We start from the raw sequence: 17,812 nt of genomic DNA, 5'->3' as shown, positions 1-17,812 counted from the left end.
TAAAGTTTGTGGTCCTTTTTACTTCTTATACCTTAAAAAAAACATCTAAAAAAGAAATAAAACAATCCCATTCACGATAGCATCAAAAATAATAAAATACTTAGGAATAAATTTAACCAAGGTAGTGAAATATCTGTACACTGACAACTACAAGAATTGGATGAAAGAAGTTGAAAAAGATAAAAACAAATGGAAAGATATCTCATGTTATGCATCAAGAGAATTAATATTGTTAAAATGTCCATATTACCCAAAGCCATCTATATGTCCAATGCAATCCCTATCAAAATGCAGATGACAGTTCTCATAGAAATAGAATAAACAATTCTAAAATTTGTATGGAGGCACAAAAGACCCCGAATAGCCAAAGCGATCCTAAGAAAGAACAAAGCCAGAGGCAAACTATACTACCAAGTTATAGTAGTCAAAACAGTATGGTGCTGGCATAAAAACGGACACGTGGACCAATGGAACAGAATTGAGAGCCCAGAGAAAAATCCCCACATATGTGGTCAACTAATATTTGACAAGGGAGCCGAGAATACTCAATGGGGGGAAAGGATGGTCTCTTCAATAAGTGGTGCTAGAAAAACTGGATAACCACATGAAAAGAATGAAATTCTTCTATATTACATTACTCACAAAGACGAACTTGAAATGGATTAAAGACTTAAACATAAGATCTGAAACCATAAAACTCCCACAGGAAAACATAAGAAGAAAACTCCTGGATATTGGTCTTGGAAGTGATTTCCTGGATATGATACCAAAACCACAAACAACAAAAGCAAAAATTAAGTAGAATTACAAACCAAAAAGCTTCTGCACAGTGAAGGAAACAACAAACAAAATGAAAGGGCAACCTATTGAATGGGGTAAAATGTTTGCAAATCATACATTGGGTAAGGGGTTAATATACAAAACACATAAAGAACTCCTATAATTCAAAAGCAAAATCAAGCAATCCCATTAAAAATTGGGCAGAGGAATTACATAGACAGCTTTCCAAAGGAGACATAGAGGTGGCCAACAGGTACATGAAAAGGTGTTCAACATCACTCATCATCAGGGAAATGCAAATTAAAACCACAATGAGCTATCATCTCACACCTGTTAGAATGGCTAGTATCAAAAAGATGAGAGATCGCAAGTGTTGGCGAGAATGTGGAGAAAAGGGACTCCTTGTGTAGTGTTGGTGGAAATGTAAATTGGTGCAGCCACTATGGAAAACAATATGCAGATTCCTCAAAAAATTAAAAATTAAAAATAGAACTACCCTATGATCCAGCAATCCCACTTCTGGGTATATATCCAAAAGAATTGAAATTAGTACCTCATGGAAATATCTGCATGCCCATGTTTACTGCAGCATTATTTCACAAGAGCCAAGAAGTGGAACAACCTAAGTGCCCAGCAACAGGGGAATGGATAAAGAAGACGACTTATAAATACACAATGGAATATTGTTCAGCCATGAGAAAGAAGGAAATTCTGCCATTTGCAACAACCTGGATAACACTTGAGGGCATAATGCTAACTGAAATAAGTCAGACAAAGAAAGACAAATACCGTATGATCCCACATATATGTGGAATCTATAAAAGCTGAACTCAGAGAAACAGAGTAATGTGGTGGTTACCAGGTGCTGGGGTGTGGGGGACATTGAGAGATATTTGTCAAAGTATACAAATTTACAGTTACGAGATGAACAAGTTCTGGGGATCTAAGGTACAGAATGGGATTATGGCTAATAATACTGTATTATATACTTGAATGTTGCTAAGAGACTAACTCTTATATGTTCTCATCCCCAAAAATCAATGGTAATTAAGTAACGGGACAGTTAGCTAAGGATATGGTGGTAATCATTTTGTAACCATCATTAGAAAAATTGATTCAGTGAAATGTCATTAATTTATGCTAAAATGACTGGGCAAAAAGCTATCGGAGAAAATGAGATTCATATGGTCACAGAGTATTACCCAAATGTGACTTCCTAGTTACAAAAGTAAAATGAAACCTTTACATTTGTAACAGAGAAATCTGGTGATCGAACTTAATACCACCAATACCAGGACAAACTGACAGTACCTATACTCTAATGCGGTGCACGGAGGATACAAATTCTCCTGTCCATAGACGCTAGAATAAATGATAGTTCTGTATCAGTGTTAAATTTCTTGGATTTGTTCATTGTCTTGTGGTTATATAGGTAAAAGTTGTTCTTTGGAAAATCATTTGAGGAATCATCACTTTGTAATGCTTTAAATATCTTACAATTTTATTGGTCAATTCCACCTCAATAAAGCTGAAGAAACATTATAAATAAATATAAATCAATAAAAGTAAAAATGAGCATAAATTGGGTTAGCCAGTGCTTCTAAACTAAGATACCAAGATATTTAGATGGCATAAACTAGAGGTTTATACCGCCACTGTTACCCATCTGTTCTTAGCGCATAATCTGTACCTAGCGCGATAGCTTTGGTTATATCCTTGGTCACTTAGACCTTGACTCATCTGCTAATGTAGTATAAAGAACATGGACTTTTTCACCGGAAAGGCGCGCATTAACGTTGACACAGTTACACAGTAGTTGTGAGGTGGCTTGTGCCTATTGTTTGTCCTCCGTTCCTCAGCCTCATTTTTATCAACAAAATTGGGATAAAATGGCTACCTTGCAGTGTCGTAAGGGATTAGATGAAGTGTATGGAAAATGTTTGGCTTACTCGAAGGTGTTTTGCTAAATGTTAGCTGTTTTTCCTACTGACATTAGTTTCAGGTGCTGTCCTCTCCCCTTGGGGAGCTCTTGCCAACCCCCCAGAAGAACACATGCCCACACGTCTACCCATTTTCTAGACCGTGCAGATCATAACTGAGGGACTCATTCAGAACAGCAGCCAAGACAGAACCGTGAGCATGTGTATATATTCACAATCTGACTTGACGACACCTCACTGCTAAGTTAGAGCCTACAAAATGAGTGGAAGCGAAAAAAAGAGGTCTCATACTAGGGCTTCTTTGCCTCTGAGATTGTGTCCACACCGTGAGGTGACACTCTTGTCTCCTACCAATGCCGTGAGGGTCACCAGGATGTGGGCACCGGACTCGGTACTCCGTTTTCCCTTCCCAACCCATAAATCGTGACGGGTTTGGCCCGTCACATGCAAAAACACAGAGAATCTCCGCCCCCCCCCCATTGGGGCAGAGCACACCTTTGCTGTGTGAATCCACCCTTTAATACGAAGAAGATCGATAACACAGACGCCAAGAGAGCTCATTTATTTTAATAGTCAAGCACAGTTTTATTAATTCTTCCTAGGAATTATCTCCCAGGGTCCCGCCGTCCCCACAAACTATTCAAATACAACAGCTACAAGTACTCAAATTTCATAAATGCGATATTGCAAAAGCAGGGGAACTAAGAAAAGCCTTCATAGCCTTGAGATTAAAAACAATGCTTAATCATGCTCTCAGTACCTGATACTAAGCGCTAAGTACTAGAAGCCAGAAGAGCTGTGCTGGCAGCTGGCAGCCCGGGGCTTGGGAGAAGAATCGAGTAATGACGAGCACTCTTACACTCATTTTTCATCTCAGAACCAGGGTAACACAGGGCAGGGCTCTCTGTCCTGGTAACTATGTTGGTATCAAGGTAAAAAAAAAATCCTGGAGACACATGTTCAGAGTAACAAATGGAGTTGGTTTTACTTGTGCCACGGAGGTTAGAGAGGGCCAAGGTTCTCAGACTCCTTAGAACTGTGGTTCCGCCTCCCGCTCACACTCTGGTGGGAAGAACTGAGACTGTGAGCAGCAGAGCCTGAAGTCAGAGTAATAGCACAATAAAAATTTGGTGAATGAATGAACAGATACCTAGGGAGCAGCGTGAACAGGCCAGACCCAAGTTTCTCTGAGAAAAAGCCTTGCTGGGACATTTTGGGGACACAACATGCCCACGGCAAGCCTGGCTTGTCAGGACGGACCTGCAGTGACCTGCAAATCCCGGCAGCCCAAAGGAACAACCGAGTTCTTACTGCTGCATCTCGGTCCTCTGAATGTGCCCACCCAGCATCAAAATTTGCAGCCAGAATCTGAGATTCATTGCCACATGGAATCAACAGAAAATGAATAGGTGTGAGCCCACTTCAATGACATTCAGTACATACAAGACTAAGGGATCTGGGGTGGAAAGTGACCAGGGTGAGACCCCCACCTCTCCCCTTCCCTTTTGCCTTTTTTGCTTTCTCTCACTCTCCTCCTGTTCTATTTCCCCCTGCTCTTCCCTTTTCTCCTAACCCAGTCTTGTGCCCTGCCTCTGGCTTTCTTCTCTTTCTTAACCATTACGAAAGTTAAGTAGTTCTAAATATCTGTGGCTCCACGGGGTGGGGCAAATAAAGCTATTTTTAGTTTCCAGAAATAAGTGTGGTTCTAAGAAAAAAAAAACCCAAACCCTGTTTCTGGCCACACTAACAGTGATTTAGAGACTATCTCTTGAACTCATGGGTATCTAGCTCATTCTACTGGGTGTGAATTCAATACCTACACAGTAAGCTGGGGATTTTGGTTTCTAGGACATCAATTTGATGATGATGATGATGTAACAATAAACCAGTAGTCACACAAATAAGAGCTATTTTGTGTGTGTATTTAAATAAAACAAGGGGTAGATGCTATTTAAAGCAGCTGGGCATATTAGATACATATTTGTCACAATTCTTAGTTTAAGGCTTTAAATTATTTCTATCCGGGTCTTGTATGGTTCTAAATGTCTTTTCATTCATTCATTCAACAAACTTTCACTGAGTATCCACTCTACCAAGCATCATTGTAAATGCTGACTAATACATGAATTAGCAAAGCTAAGCTGGAGTCTGCCCCATGGCCATCCTGTCACTCTTAAGTGTTTGCTCTTCTCAGCATGTATTATCTCCTAAGTATTTGGAAGATTTCATTCACTATGACAGTAATGATACAAAGACAACACAAAACGGAAAATGAATGGCCACTCCCTGGACTGTTGCTTCTTATTGGGAGTATATAAACCCTATTTCCGGTGGCCTGGTGTCACAGAAAGACCACCAAACCTGGGGCCACATGGACTAGATCTGGTCCACGCTTCATAATCTTCGGGAAGTTACTTCACCATTTTGAGTCCCTATTTTTTTCTTTTTTTATCCTAAATGCTGAGTCCAGGAACCCTTGTCCTACCTTCCTCTGGCATTATTGTGAGTGAAACATGAAACCACGTTTGTAAAAGTGCTCTGAAAACCATAAAGCCCATACAAATGCAAATTATCACTATCAAACAATCTTTTAACATTTCTTTCAGGGAAACCTTCCCCTTATAGTTTCATTTTCTCTCTCTCTTTTTTTTTTTTTTTAAGGCGGGGAACTTACACGATCAACTAACATTATTGGGTTAGGTATTTGGCGGCATAACCTGCATTGATCTCATGGGAAGAGACCAGTTAGAAGTTTTCCTTGTTGAAAATGAAATGCACTCCCCGGGGGCCAGACTCAGAGTTGGAGATGCACTGTTTACTGAGGGTTTCAGCCAAGGCTTCAGGTCCGCAGAGGAAGACTCCTATTCTGGTACTTTGGGGGGAGGAAAGGAAAAATAAAACAGTTTCAGGCTTTTGGATGAGACAGACTACAAAGCACGTGAGGGTATTTCCTCTTGATTTTAGGCTCTAGGGCAGCGTCCCCCTGTTCCTTTGTCTTTTCCACTATGGGCCCTGTTCAGATTACCCTGTGGGAGAGTGGTTCAACCCTGTTTGTGGGGACAGTTGCAAAAGGCAGTTGACTTCCCTTGGAAATAGCCCTCGAGGAGAGTTTCTAGAAACCTCTGCCACACAGAAAATGGTGGTGAAGTGGTGAGTCTGTGGACCAGTTCCTTTCAGGGCTCTATATCCCCAAACCCTCTCCAGCGTCTAGAAATCAGGAACAAACCTGCTTTCGGTTCGCAGACTCTGCCAACAGCTGGGTGGGGCTTCATCCCTTTCTGTTTTAGACTCTAAAGCCTAGTTCCTCAAGGTGTGGTCCCAGACCAGTGGCCTCCTAGTCAGCTTTTTAAGAAGTAGATTCTCAGGGCGCCTGGGTGGCTCAGTCAGTGAAGCGTCTGCCTTCTGCTCAGGTCATGATCTCAGAGTCCTGGGATCGAGCCCTGCTCATCGGGGAGCCTGCTTCTCCCTCTCCCTCTGCTCTCCCCCTGCTCATGTGCTCTCTCTCTCTCCTTCTCAAATAAATAAATAAAATCTTTAAAAAAAGAGAATGTAGATTCCAGGTCCCACTCCAAACCTGCTAAGTCAGCATCTGCATTGTGAAAGGACCCCCGAGTGATTCATATGCTTGCTAAAGGATAAAAAGCAGAGGCGTGAAGGGTATATTTGTGGTGATTTCTTAAGTTTATCATGTGTTCTAGCAAGTTAGAGGGACCCCTCAACCTTCCAGAATGGGTAGAGCTTTAATGAAGGCAGAGAGGACCCTAGGATGTCTGGCAACTTAACGATTTTAGACCCAAAAACTAAAACTGTAAGTGGGGACTGTATCTCCTTAATGATAAAAGTCTAAATCGTATTGAATTAAAAGTAGTAGCTATGCCAGTGAGACTTAGGAGCTGAAAGAAAAGAACTGAGTTACGGCCCCACTTGGGAGGAACAAGGTTCAGAAAGGCAGATGGGGGATGAGGCCCCCCCACCCTGAGCATCTTTCTGTAGAATCACTGTCCAGGTAATTTTGGTGTGATCTAAAGCCTCCCTCGTAAAGTGATACGTATCTAGAAGCTTTTATTGGGGGTGAATATAGTAATCTGGGTATTTTTAGTTTTCAGAATATACAAATCTAGCTGTGCTTGGGAGCTGTTGCTTTCAGCAGACTGCGAGCCTCAAGAACCCCTTGGTGGGGGATGGGGGACTCCTTACTTTGGGTGTTGACCTGCAATTGTCTTGAATTCATTATCCCAGTTGGGCCGTCCATACAAGGTCTTCTGTTTCAGACCCGTGATCACGTCCTTCTCCTCGTCGTGGTGCACGGCAAAGTGATCGGCCTGTCGGAAAGGACATGAATTCACAAAAAAGAGACATCTTCTAAGAAAAACACAGCTATATTTCTGCATCTCACAAGCCAAGCTCTCACTACCCATTCTAACCATATATATATTTGAAGGCTAGAAGGTACGCAAAGATGGACAAACTGGATCTCCTCAGGCAATTTACAATCTAGAAGGGCAGACCTTGAAGTGCCAACGTGAAAAATCCTAGTTGTAGAAGAGGGTATCATGAGTGCCAGTGGAGAGGCACAAATATCTCACTGAGAGCAAAGCAGGAAGGTGGGATGCAAGGGTATGGGAAGATTGAAGGTTGGCAGCACTTGGCATTGGGCGTTGAAGGTGTGGGTAGGATTTAATTCTCTCTCACTGTTTTTCTCTCTGTTCTACATGTGACTTTCTCCCTTTGCCTTAATAGACTCCCACTCCTTAGGAGAATCGCTAAGAACTAAAACAACCACAGATTAAAATGCACTCATATTTTGGCAACATAATGAGACAACAAATCAAGCCTAAAGCTAGTCTCTGTGTGTGTGTGTGTGTGTGTGTGTGTGCATGTGTGTGTATACATAATCACACGTTGTTTTCTGCTACCATTCTAGGGGGCCTCAGTTCCAACAACAGATATTTTTCATAAAAGCGGTTAATCAAATTTATTTAAAACTTGAAACAGATTTTAAATTCACCGGACAGGGGATGGATCATGGAGGACGTTAAGAAGGGTGACCACGCTGGTTTAATAATCCTGTAGGAACCAGTTTGGCAAAGCAAAATAGTTATTCTTCAATGCAAGTAAATTTCCCACTTAAAAAACTGTGTCTGGCTTCTTAAATAATAAAACTGCCAAGTAATTTATATGTAATAGATTTTCCCCCCTGGGTTTCTGTTTTAATCAAATATTTGTTGTTGTTTAGTTTTTAAATTGCAGAAATGGAATCTTGAAATCCCTTTTCTTGGAGCAGCAACGTTCACGGTCATGTGTTCCTGGATCTACATTTGCAACAAGACTCATTCTAAGACTCGGAGGATCTATGATGAACAATACACCAAAACCCAAATGAAGAGTCAGTTTTCACAATCCAAGGTGTGTGTGAAAGATGCCGAGGATGGAGGAGGCAATGTGTGGCCATGACCAGCTGAGACACGGGCCAGGGATAGGCAGAGACTCTCGCCTTAGCTCCTCACGCAGGGGGAGCTCATGCTGTGTCTGCTGCTTCCAAGCCAAGTCACTGATGTTTGCTTATTTAAAAAGATTTAGGGGCTCCTGGGTGGCTCAGTTGGTTAAGCGGCTGCCTTTGGCTCAGGTCATGATCCCAGGGTCCTGGGATCGAACCGCACCACATCAGGCTCCCTGCTTGGCAGGGACCCTGCTTCTCCCTCTGCCTCTCCCCTGGGCTTGTGCTTTCTCTCTCTCTCTCTCTCAAATAAATAAATAAAATCTTTTAAAAACAGAAAAGAAAGATTTTACCCCCTGGGAATCATTAACTTGTTTCAGAGTTTCTCAATCCCAGCACTTTTGACATTTGAAGCCAGATAATTCTTTGTTGGGGGGGCTGTCTTATAAATTGTAGAATGTTTTCATTGTTCAATGTCCCTGGAGGGAAGGGGGTGACACACACACACACACACACATACATATATAATGTGTTATGTATTATGCATTATATGTTATATCACGCACACATATATACACATACATATATGCTATCTACATATATACATATGCACATATGCACACATATATCATCTTCATTAAATACATTTTGATTTATTTATAAATGATAATCATGAACTAATGGGAATTCTTAAGAGTGTAGGCTCTGGAATACTCTGCCTCTGCCACTTACTACTTGGGTGCCCTTGGACAAATGACCTAACCTGTTCTGGGCTTTGGTTTCCTCATCAGTAAAGTGTGGATAATAATAGTAGCTACTTCATAGGGCTGTTGTAAGGATTGAATTAGACAATCTATGTGAACACTAATAAAAATACCCAGCACATGGTATATGCTTAATAACTATGAGCAGTTATTATTACTACTCACTAAAAGTATCATGCATATTGTTAAATACACATAAACATAAAATTAAATGAATATGTGTGTGTGTAAAGATGTAAAGATAAGAGGTAGAGATAGAGAGGCATAAAGAGGGGGAGAATGACTACTAATATTTTCTTCCCATTACCCCGTGGATTGTCTTGCCCAGCTGGTTTGAGACCCCTGGTACGAACATGACTCTGATAAGGTCAAAGGCATGGCTCTTATTCCCTTGTGACTCCTTAGGTTCCACAGATACCAGCTTTGAATCTAGTTTCAGGAGTCTGAACATGTGGGGATACTGACTGAGAGTGAACGGGCCGGGTCACCCACCTCCATCAACGGTTCTTGGTAAAAACAGTACACAAAACACTCCAATAACCAAAGGGAAATCAGTCAGCTCCGGGCACTGTGGGAAGGACCCGAGAGCTGGGATCTCGCCCTCACCTGAGACTCATCCCAGCCCGTGAGATAGATGTTATAGCTGAGGAAGCCGGCATTGTTCCTCTCCTGCATCTGGGTTTCTAGAAGCTGCAGCAAGTCCGCAAACCACTCAAAGGCGTGTGTGTCCCGGCACAGCCAGTAGAAGTATATCTGTAAGAGCAAGAGATCATGAGGCCTCATCAGAATTGACATATGGATTTCTACCCTCCCCCCCCCAGCTTTTTCCCGCTGCTCAGAACACCTAGAAACACAGGAACACAGGTTTTTAGAAAGCTCTGGACATTTCACAAGCTAGCTCACATGAACCTGCACAAGCCCTCACCCTGTGGGCAGTCAACAAAGAGCTTGGTCTCAGAAATGCGTGGCTGAGGAAAACAGCATCAGCTCGGGGTCTGCTCTTGCCCACCTCAAATCCCTGGCTTCCTCTGTACCTCCTGTCAGAAAAACCAATGAGATGCAGGCTAGCCTGCTAATGCCAGACATCGCTGAGTTCCTAGGAAAAAAAAGCCGCTCTCCCCATACCTCCTCCATATAGTAAAGAGAGAAAGGGGAGAATAAAAAGTCAACGTATGCTCAATGTCCCTATTCGAGGTTATCTCTAAAGTTATTCGGACGACTCATGCTTTATTCAAGATGTTCTTTATCGGGCAATGAAACCAAATTTACCTGTGACAAAAAAATGTCCTGGGAATTTATGCTGAGGAGATGCCCGTAAGAAAGTAAGTAAAAGTTTCATGAAAGGACGTGTCTCCTGCCCTCCCCTTGCAAAAAAAAAAAAAAAAAAAAAGGTATAGGAGGGACTGGATAAGGAATCAATCTCAATATCTAATACAGGATGATGGAAAAATTATGCTGTATCCTCTCAATGAGACATAAAGGAATCATTAAAAAGGATCATTATAAAGCCTGTGACAACACTGCAAAAACACTATGTTTTGCATACATACTCAATATTTACAACTTTCTAAGAGTATGTAAACACGTGGGAAAATACTGGAAGAGAATCCACAAAAAGAGTAGCTATTGCACTGGGGTTGGGAACACTTTCTGTCCCCACTTCCTTTCTTCCCAATTTCTCCTAACGCTATATAAGTGCAGTATATTCCTTGTAATAATAGACTTGCTTATCTCCAAGCACATTTGACTTGTCCAAGAGCCCTTTTATGAGAAGTCTGTCTCTCTGGAACCACCCGGAACTTGTCTTCACTTCCTTTGGTCTCCGCCAGGCTCTGCCCGGAAGGCTCTCTCTCGCCTCACTCGGCAGAGTGTGTGGACTGCCCCAAGCCCTCTGAAAAAATGAAGGGACTTACCTTTTTGAGCTTCAGATTGGTGGCGTTATTGCAATATTTGTACCAGACGGACTTGAGAATGGATGCAAAGGGTGTGACCCCGATCCCTGCTCCCACTAACATCACCACCTCGTAACTGAACACGTCTTCACTGGCTGTGCCAAAGGGCCCATCCACAGCTATCCTGGGGGGAAGCGTGTGAGGAGGCGGTTACAGAGCTGCCTTGTGCTTTGGACTGGGATGGGGTGCAGCTTCTTACTGGGGGTGTGCAATATGTCACATCAAACTGGGACATATCTTCTACGAAATGGCTTTCAAGTAACCAACTTGGTGTCAACATTGTGGTTGGAAGTAAGAAGGGGAAGTTTTAGCTAACTGAAAACAGTTGGTAACTCTCAGCGGTATTTTTTTCATCTCTCCACGCTTTCACCTACCACACACACACACACACACACACACAGACCTGTACCCGTTGCCAGGGCATCCCACAGTTAAAATTCCTGCTTACATTGCACACTGAAGTAAAGCGAGAATCTTCTGTCATGGCATCTTGTAAATTTAATATCTCCACTTTTCATTTGTCTATTCATTGAATCAACCAACAAGCTTTTCTTTAGCATCGACTAAGTGCCTGGCACCATCTCAGGCATGTGGGAAGAAGGGGGCGAAGCGAGTAATATACGGCATTTACCCTCAAATAACATATATCAATTAAATTTTAAGAATATCTTTGATACACTATAACTTTGTTTGTTAGAAAAGTTAATGTACCTTGGCCTTGACCCTTACATATTTAAAGGATTTTGGAAATATTCATTATTAATATTTGATTCAAGTATTTTATATTTCACACAAGATTTATAAGTATATGCCTGAACGCACCACATACATAAAATGGCAAGCACCGAGATAGCTACCTATGTTCGTTGAACTTGTGTGTTCGCTCAGACCCAGCAGACAGTGCAGTGAGAGATGGGAAAGGGGAGCTATTTGGCGACATTTTTCCTGCACTCGTACACTTCTGTAAATATGAGCTCCGCACTTACTTAGGTAGTTTCCAAGCATCCTGAAACTCCTGCTTATCACAGCCACACGCATTGAAAAGTCCTTCCGTCCAGTCCCCAACGATCCGAATATGGATGCTAAAGAAGTCTTCCTCAGGGGCGGAGGTCAGTGTGAAAGGGTGCCACTCCAGCCTGGACACCTTGGGGCACTTGACAAAAATGTATTGTCCCACCTCCATCTTGAATCCCTTCTTCTTCATCTGTAGCTCAATGGTTTTGAAAGGGTGAGTGACCACCTATGGAACAAAACATGTCTCTGGAAACCACAATTTCCCCAAATACTTACTTGCCTTTTCAGTGTCCGCATGGACAAAAGGCTGAGCTAAGATGCCCCACCCACATCCCTTCCTCAGGCCCAATGTGGCATTTCCTCGAGCAGACGCTTCTCTCTCATTGCGACTTGCCCTCAGCTGGAGTGCATGGCCTGCGATGAGCAGGGATACAAAGGCCTGGCCCCTCTCCTCAACTTGAGACAACTCCCAGATGTCATCCCAACCCCCCTACTCCCTGTAGGATCAGCTGAGGCTGCAGGGGCCACCAATGGAGGGTCATTCATTTCCTCCCTGATCCTGACTGTTCTTCCTTTTACAGGTTCATCTCCTGAGAACACACCCCAGTCAACCTTCTGTCTGCAATTCTCTGTCTCAGAGTCTTTGCCAGGGAGTCAAGCCTAAGACACCAGCAACTGTGATATTTTTTTCTCCAAGAAGTCAAGGCATGTGCTAGAAACAGGAAGAAGAGATGGCTGCCTACTCAGCCTTCCTGTCTCCCCAGGGCATGATTGAGAGCCTTGGCAGCTGGATAGAAGGAGACCCATTGGCTGGGTATATAGCAACATCCCCCAAACCAAGCCAAATGTACTGGTTTATCTTTGTCCTGAGTCACACCTTGAATTTGCCTGGTTGCGTGCTTTGTGTTTACATCTCTACCCACCTGGGAAGTGCACCATCCGTGTCTCCCCACAGCCAGGCCCCACCCACCCACTGCCATCCTCACTCTCCATGTGTACAAGTGTTGATGACAGCTTTGTTTATAACAGCAAACAGTTGGAAACAGTCCAAACATCCATCAGCTGGTGAGGTGGTAAATAATTTTAAAAAACAAAGCAGCACAATGAAAAGCTGTCATTACAATACAGAGAGCAATACAGCGTTTCTGGGACGATCTCTGAGATACCCAGGACTTCCTATGTACAACTGAAAAACAAACCAATGGACATCAAGGAAAAGAAAAATCAATAGAAACAACATAGCAGCTCTCTCCATGTTGATTGATAGTGCCAAGCTTTTCTTTCCGCGAGTGAGGAGGGGTAAGATGGGAAATCCTTTCGATAAATATTGCCAAGCATTTGCAAAACTTGTGATTTCACTCCGTCTTAAATGATAAAGCAGTACCCAACATCCTTTCATCACTGAAATAAAGAACCTTAAAGCTTCATTTTGAAAACAGAAAATAAAAATTGACGAAAATGCTTTTGAAAATGATGTTCACCATGTCACAATTTTGTATGGTGAAAACACTTTTTTCCCCTATTGTAATTTTGCTGCCACGGGTGAAATTGGGATTAAACTAAATAAAATGCACTCGCAGAATTGACCTTGGCATACTTTTGGATGACACTTTGTTTCTTTTTTTTTTTTTTTTTTTTGAGAAGGAAATGAATATCTGTTTTTATGAGAAGAAAACGAGTATCTATTTTCTCCACAGGAAAACAAATTTGCCTTTAAAATATGTTCAAGGGAAATACTTGCCTGCCTACTCAGGTCTAGCCTAGTCAGGGAAATTTTGTGGCAGCCTGTTTTGCTCTTCTGTGGGCTTTTTCTTCTAATACAGTCTAAGCATCATAAAAGGAGAAGTGCTGTATCTTCCTATATTTCAAGATTTCCAGTGCCAGCTGGACTAACTTTACTCTGGCCTTCCACGGATGCCAAGACAGAAAAGCTAGGGCGGCTGGCAGGAACAATTCCTGTGTTTTGCAAGAACAGCCCGTAGTAGGCTTCTAGTAAACACTTTCTGAACTGTATTGAGTTGAATTCAATTTTATTTCATAAAACTAGTTTTGTCTCTTGCTTCCTGAAACTATAACCAGGAGTTTCTATTTCTCTTTATTGAGTTGGATATTTAGTTAGTTAGTAATGAGAAGCAGCATAGAAGTGTGGGGGTTGGGGGGGGGGAAGCTGCCATATACCTGGAGCCAACAGACTCACTTCTAGATGCATTTTAGTTACTGACCTCCTTGAGACTTTGGGTCCTTCAACTCTGATATTCTGTGATTACATACACAGCACAGAAAAGGAGGTAGAAGGAGACCTGGAAAACGACCTCAGCCTCAATCAGACCTGCCCTTGGCCCTCCGGTTCTTTTCGCATCTGAGTATTTAAGGCTCAGTGTGTACCCTTTTGAACTCGTGTGTCTTGCTTCTTCACTCTTACCTGCTCACATCATCACTGTATGCTCCCCTCCTCCTCCTCTCTCTCTCTCTTCACACACACGCGCACACACACACACACACACACAGAGAGATAGAAACAGAGAGAGATTGATTCGTGCATACAAAACAGTCAGCTTTATTTTTCAACAGAAAATGTTAATTTGTACTTCCCCCAGTTAAAAGGTCCAACCATTTGATTATCAAGCTAAGTATACTGATTGAATTCAATTGTAGGGCTTCTCTCTACGTTTAATCAAAAGAAACCAAGTGAAAGAACAGCTCTGACCAATGCTACAGAGAACTTGGGTAAACTTGTCCATGATATAGTTAGATACTATTAGTAATTCTTAAACCAGACAATACCTTGGTGATGACCACTTTCTGTTGAGATCGCCAAAACCGTACCAATCTCTCACAGAGATATAGAAACATGGGAGCCACTATCCATTTCCACGTCTGTAATCAGAGCAGAAAGTGAAAACAGGATGTATTAAGGGGTAATAGCTAATATAAGATTAATGGGAACAAAACATTTTAGAAGTCAAGTTAATCTTTGTAGGCTTGTTTAAATATTTGATATCCAATTTGTAAATTTCTCATACAACAGAATGCATGAAAAATATCAAAAATTAAAATAAATTTTTTTAAGATTTTATTTATTTATTTGAGAGAGAGGGAGAACAGAGAGAGAGCGAGAGGGAGAAGCAGATTCCCTGTGAGCAGGGAGCCCAATGTGGGACCCGATCCCAGGACCCCGAGATCATGATCTGAGCAGTAGGCAGATGCTTAACCAACTGAGCCACCCAGGTGCCCCGAAAATTAAAATAAATTTTTTTTAAAGATTTTATTTATTTATTTGACAGAGATAGAGATAGCCAGCGAGAAAGGGAACACAAGCAGGGGGAGTGGGAGAGGAAGAAGCAGGCTCATAGTGGAGGAGCCTGACGTGGGGCTCGATCCCATAACGCCGGGATCACGCCCTGAGCTGAAGGCAGACGCTTAACCGCTGTGCCACCCAGGAGCCCCTAAAATAAATTTTTGAACCAATAGCAATGAACATTCTCCTTGGCCACATTGGGGAACTCTACCTACAGTTTAAAACTTTCCCAAGAGGAACTGCCCACAGGAATGGGATTTCCTCCTGGTGTTGCAACAGCAGTTGCAGTAACCCCACAGCAGAGCAAGATTAGTTTCAGAATTAACATTTCTCTTAAGGATAGCATTTCAGCAACACCATATTTTTTAATGCAACATTGCAGTTGCTTTCTCTCAAACATGTAGTCAAAATTTAATCTTTTGCAAGATAAGAAATTTTGTGCAAGAATTTAGCTGTTTCTCCAATATCCTGGTAAGTCCTAGAACCTATGCAATGCACCTGCCGAAGAGGGACAAGCCCAAAGATTTTCAGATTTCTTTAGATTCCTCTCTCTCGTCAGAATCTTCAGTGTTTCACAACACTGGAATTACCCTGTAGTATTATTGGCTATATGAAAACCTTTAGGATTAAACAGATCCATCCAGGGACTCAGTCAGTTAGGTCCCTAGTTTAATACCTGAAGTAGTAAAGAGCTTTAGGAAGTGATACCGTTTAAAAGATGGCATTTCAGAATAGAGTCCAAGAAAGAAAAAGAAACCACAAAGGGCTTCCTACAGTCTCACGTATGATCTTTTCTATTAAATGTTCTGAAGAAACTTCTGATTAGAAGTTGAGAGCACCTGAATGTCCCCACCTCCAGCCAAAGTTGAAGGCTATCTGCCCCAAAAGTCAGAAATATTCTGCTGCTGGCCATTGTTTTCACGGGGCAGGTTTTTAAAATAGCCTGGCAGCATCCATCTCTTTCCTGGGTGCCGCAATGGGGCTCCATTGAATGGAGTGAGGTGTTGGACATCGTCTCTAATCCCAGAAATCCAGAAGCTTTGAGGTAGATGCCTGTTAAGATAGTAGTACCCTGATTCCAGCTGTCTTCAAGGAAATGTGCCTTCCCCTAACCCATAAGAGGACCTACAATGTAGTTCCTTCTTTATCTTCTCTATCGATGTGTGCATGTCGTGGGGGCAGTTCGTTGATACATCTGGTTGCTTTCACTAATGAGCAAGGATGCTTAAAGATGTTAAGTCCCTGGATAGCAGACTGTATCTTAGAGGAAGAAAACTCCTATGTTAAGAGAGTAGGAAAAAAGAAAGGAGAAAATCAGGTGGGGCACTTGCCTTTACATTATACCATGCTTAAAAAAATAATAATCCTGTTCAGAAGCCCTGTACCAACGTTGATTTTTGCCTAGCTTTATACCAGTGGTTAGCATGGTAACCAATAAGGTACACTGCTTGCCAATGGAGGAAAAGATATGAAGAACACAGGGCCCACATCTCACTCAATGGAGCAGAGTTACTGAGAACACACAAAACGGAATTTGCAGAGCATGCAACAGGAGCTCTCAACAGAAGGTGAATATTTACCATGTTTTCCTGTGGTCATCCTTGCCATACTCTTGCGTTGGTATAAACCTAGCTGTCCAGCATCATTTATGTGGTGTAGACACAGCCTCCTGATGCTTACAGGCAGCCCGATGTGTTACTTCATCAATTTCCTCCCCAGCTTTGAAAGCTGTAGAAAGTCTTACTTCCTGGTATCTGAAGAAGCCCTTAGCTTCTTAGAAGTGATTATCTGAGCTATCCACCTCAGCTCAGAATGGAATCCCTCTGAAATTATTAACTGATATAATTGTGGCCCTCACATTCAGAAGAGAAGAGATGGGATTTCTTGAACCCCAACAGCACTTCCAAAAACAATGCTTTTCCAAGTTTTACATCAGGATGTTCATAACAGACCAATGCAATCCTTACCTTTCAAGAAATAATTCTAGACCATAAGTATAGCAGAAAAAAGTACATACTTATAACATTCTAACAGTTCCATGGCATTCATAATGGACAGCTCTATGACATTTGTACATATTTCTTAGACACGGTTGGAAGATTGTTGGTAATGAAATTGTAATAGTAACAATGAACTGTACCTACCATAGGAGGGTTCCCAGAGAACTGTGGGATTGGGCATCTTTCTACCTTTCCCCAAGATAAGGGGTCTTTGCCACATATTTCAGGGTTGTGTTCCTTTAAACTCTCTGGGGTCTGCCCGCGAACAATTTTCCTAGGGAGGAAAGGTAAGTCCAGACCATTTAGTAGCAAGATATTAAGTTCTTAGTTTTTTGAGATTCTGGGCATATTTCAAGTATTCTAGTAAGGATCCTGTACTTTCCACTTAACAGGAATATCTTATTGACCCCTCTCAGTAGATTTGAGAAGGGGAAAGAAGATATGTCTTCTTCAGCAAAAAAAAAAAAAAAAAAATATATATATATATATATGTACAATGGCACAAAGAATATGTAAGTTTTGGATCACCAATACATGTTTTCTTTCTTTTTTTTTAAGATTTTATTTATTTATTTGACAGAGAGAGAGACAGTCAGCGAGAGAGGGAACACAAGCAGGGGGAGTGGG

General features: G+C 41.9%; 1 protein-coding gene across 1 annotated transcript in view; it reads right to left on the bottom strand.

The window, feature by feature from the left end:
• Window positions 1-3,271: 3,271 nt before the first annotated feature.
• LOC100468223 (cytochrome b-245 heavy chain) overlaps window positions 3,272-17,812 on the bottom strand; it is a 34,651-nt gene continuing 20,110 nt past the window's right edge. Inside the window, exons 7-13 of the mRNA XM_002913478.4 lie at window positions 17,330-17,459; window positions 14,672-14,764; window positions 11,860-12,113; window positions 10,835-10,997; window positions 9,528-9,674; window positions 6,918-7,042; window positions 3,272-5,592 (exon numbers count right to left, since the gene is read on the bottom strand). Of these exons, the coding sequence (XP_002913524.1) occupies window positions 5,466-5,592; window positions 6,918-7,042; window positions 9,528-9,674; window positions 10,835-10,997; window positions 11,860-12,113; window positions 14,672-14,764; window positions 17,330-17,459 (1,039 nt within the window). The 3' untranslated portion in view covers window positions 3,272-5,465. The remainder of the gene's footprint in view (window positions 5,593-6,917; window positions 7,043-9,527; window positions 9,675-10,834; window positions 10,998-11,859; window positions 12,114-14,671; window positions 14,765-17,329; window positions 17,460-17,812) is intronic.

Source organism: Ailuropoda melanoleuca, chromosome X (assembly GCF_002007445.2).
Source record: "Ailuropoda melanoleuca isolate Jingjing chromosome X, ASM200744v2, whole genome shotgun sequence".
Taxonomy (NCBI): Eukaryota; Metazoa; Chordata; class Mammalia; order Carnivora; family Ursidae; genus Ailuropoda; species Ailuropoda melanoleuca.
This window is presented reverse-complemented; position numbering and strand designations above follow the sequence as displayed.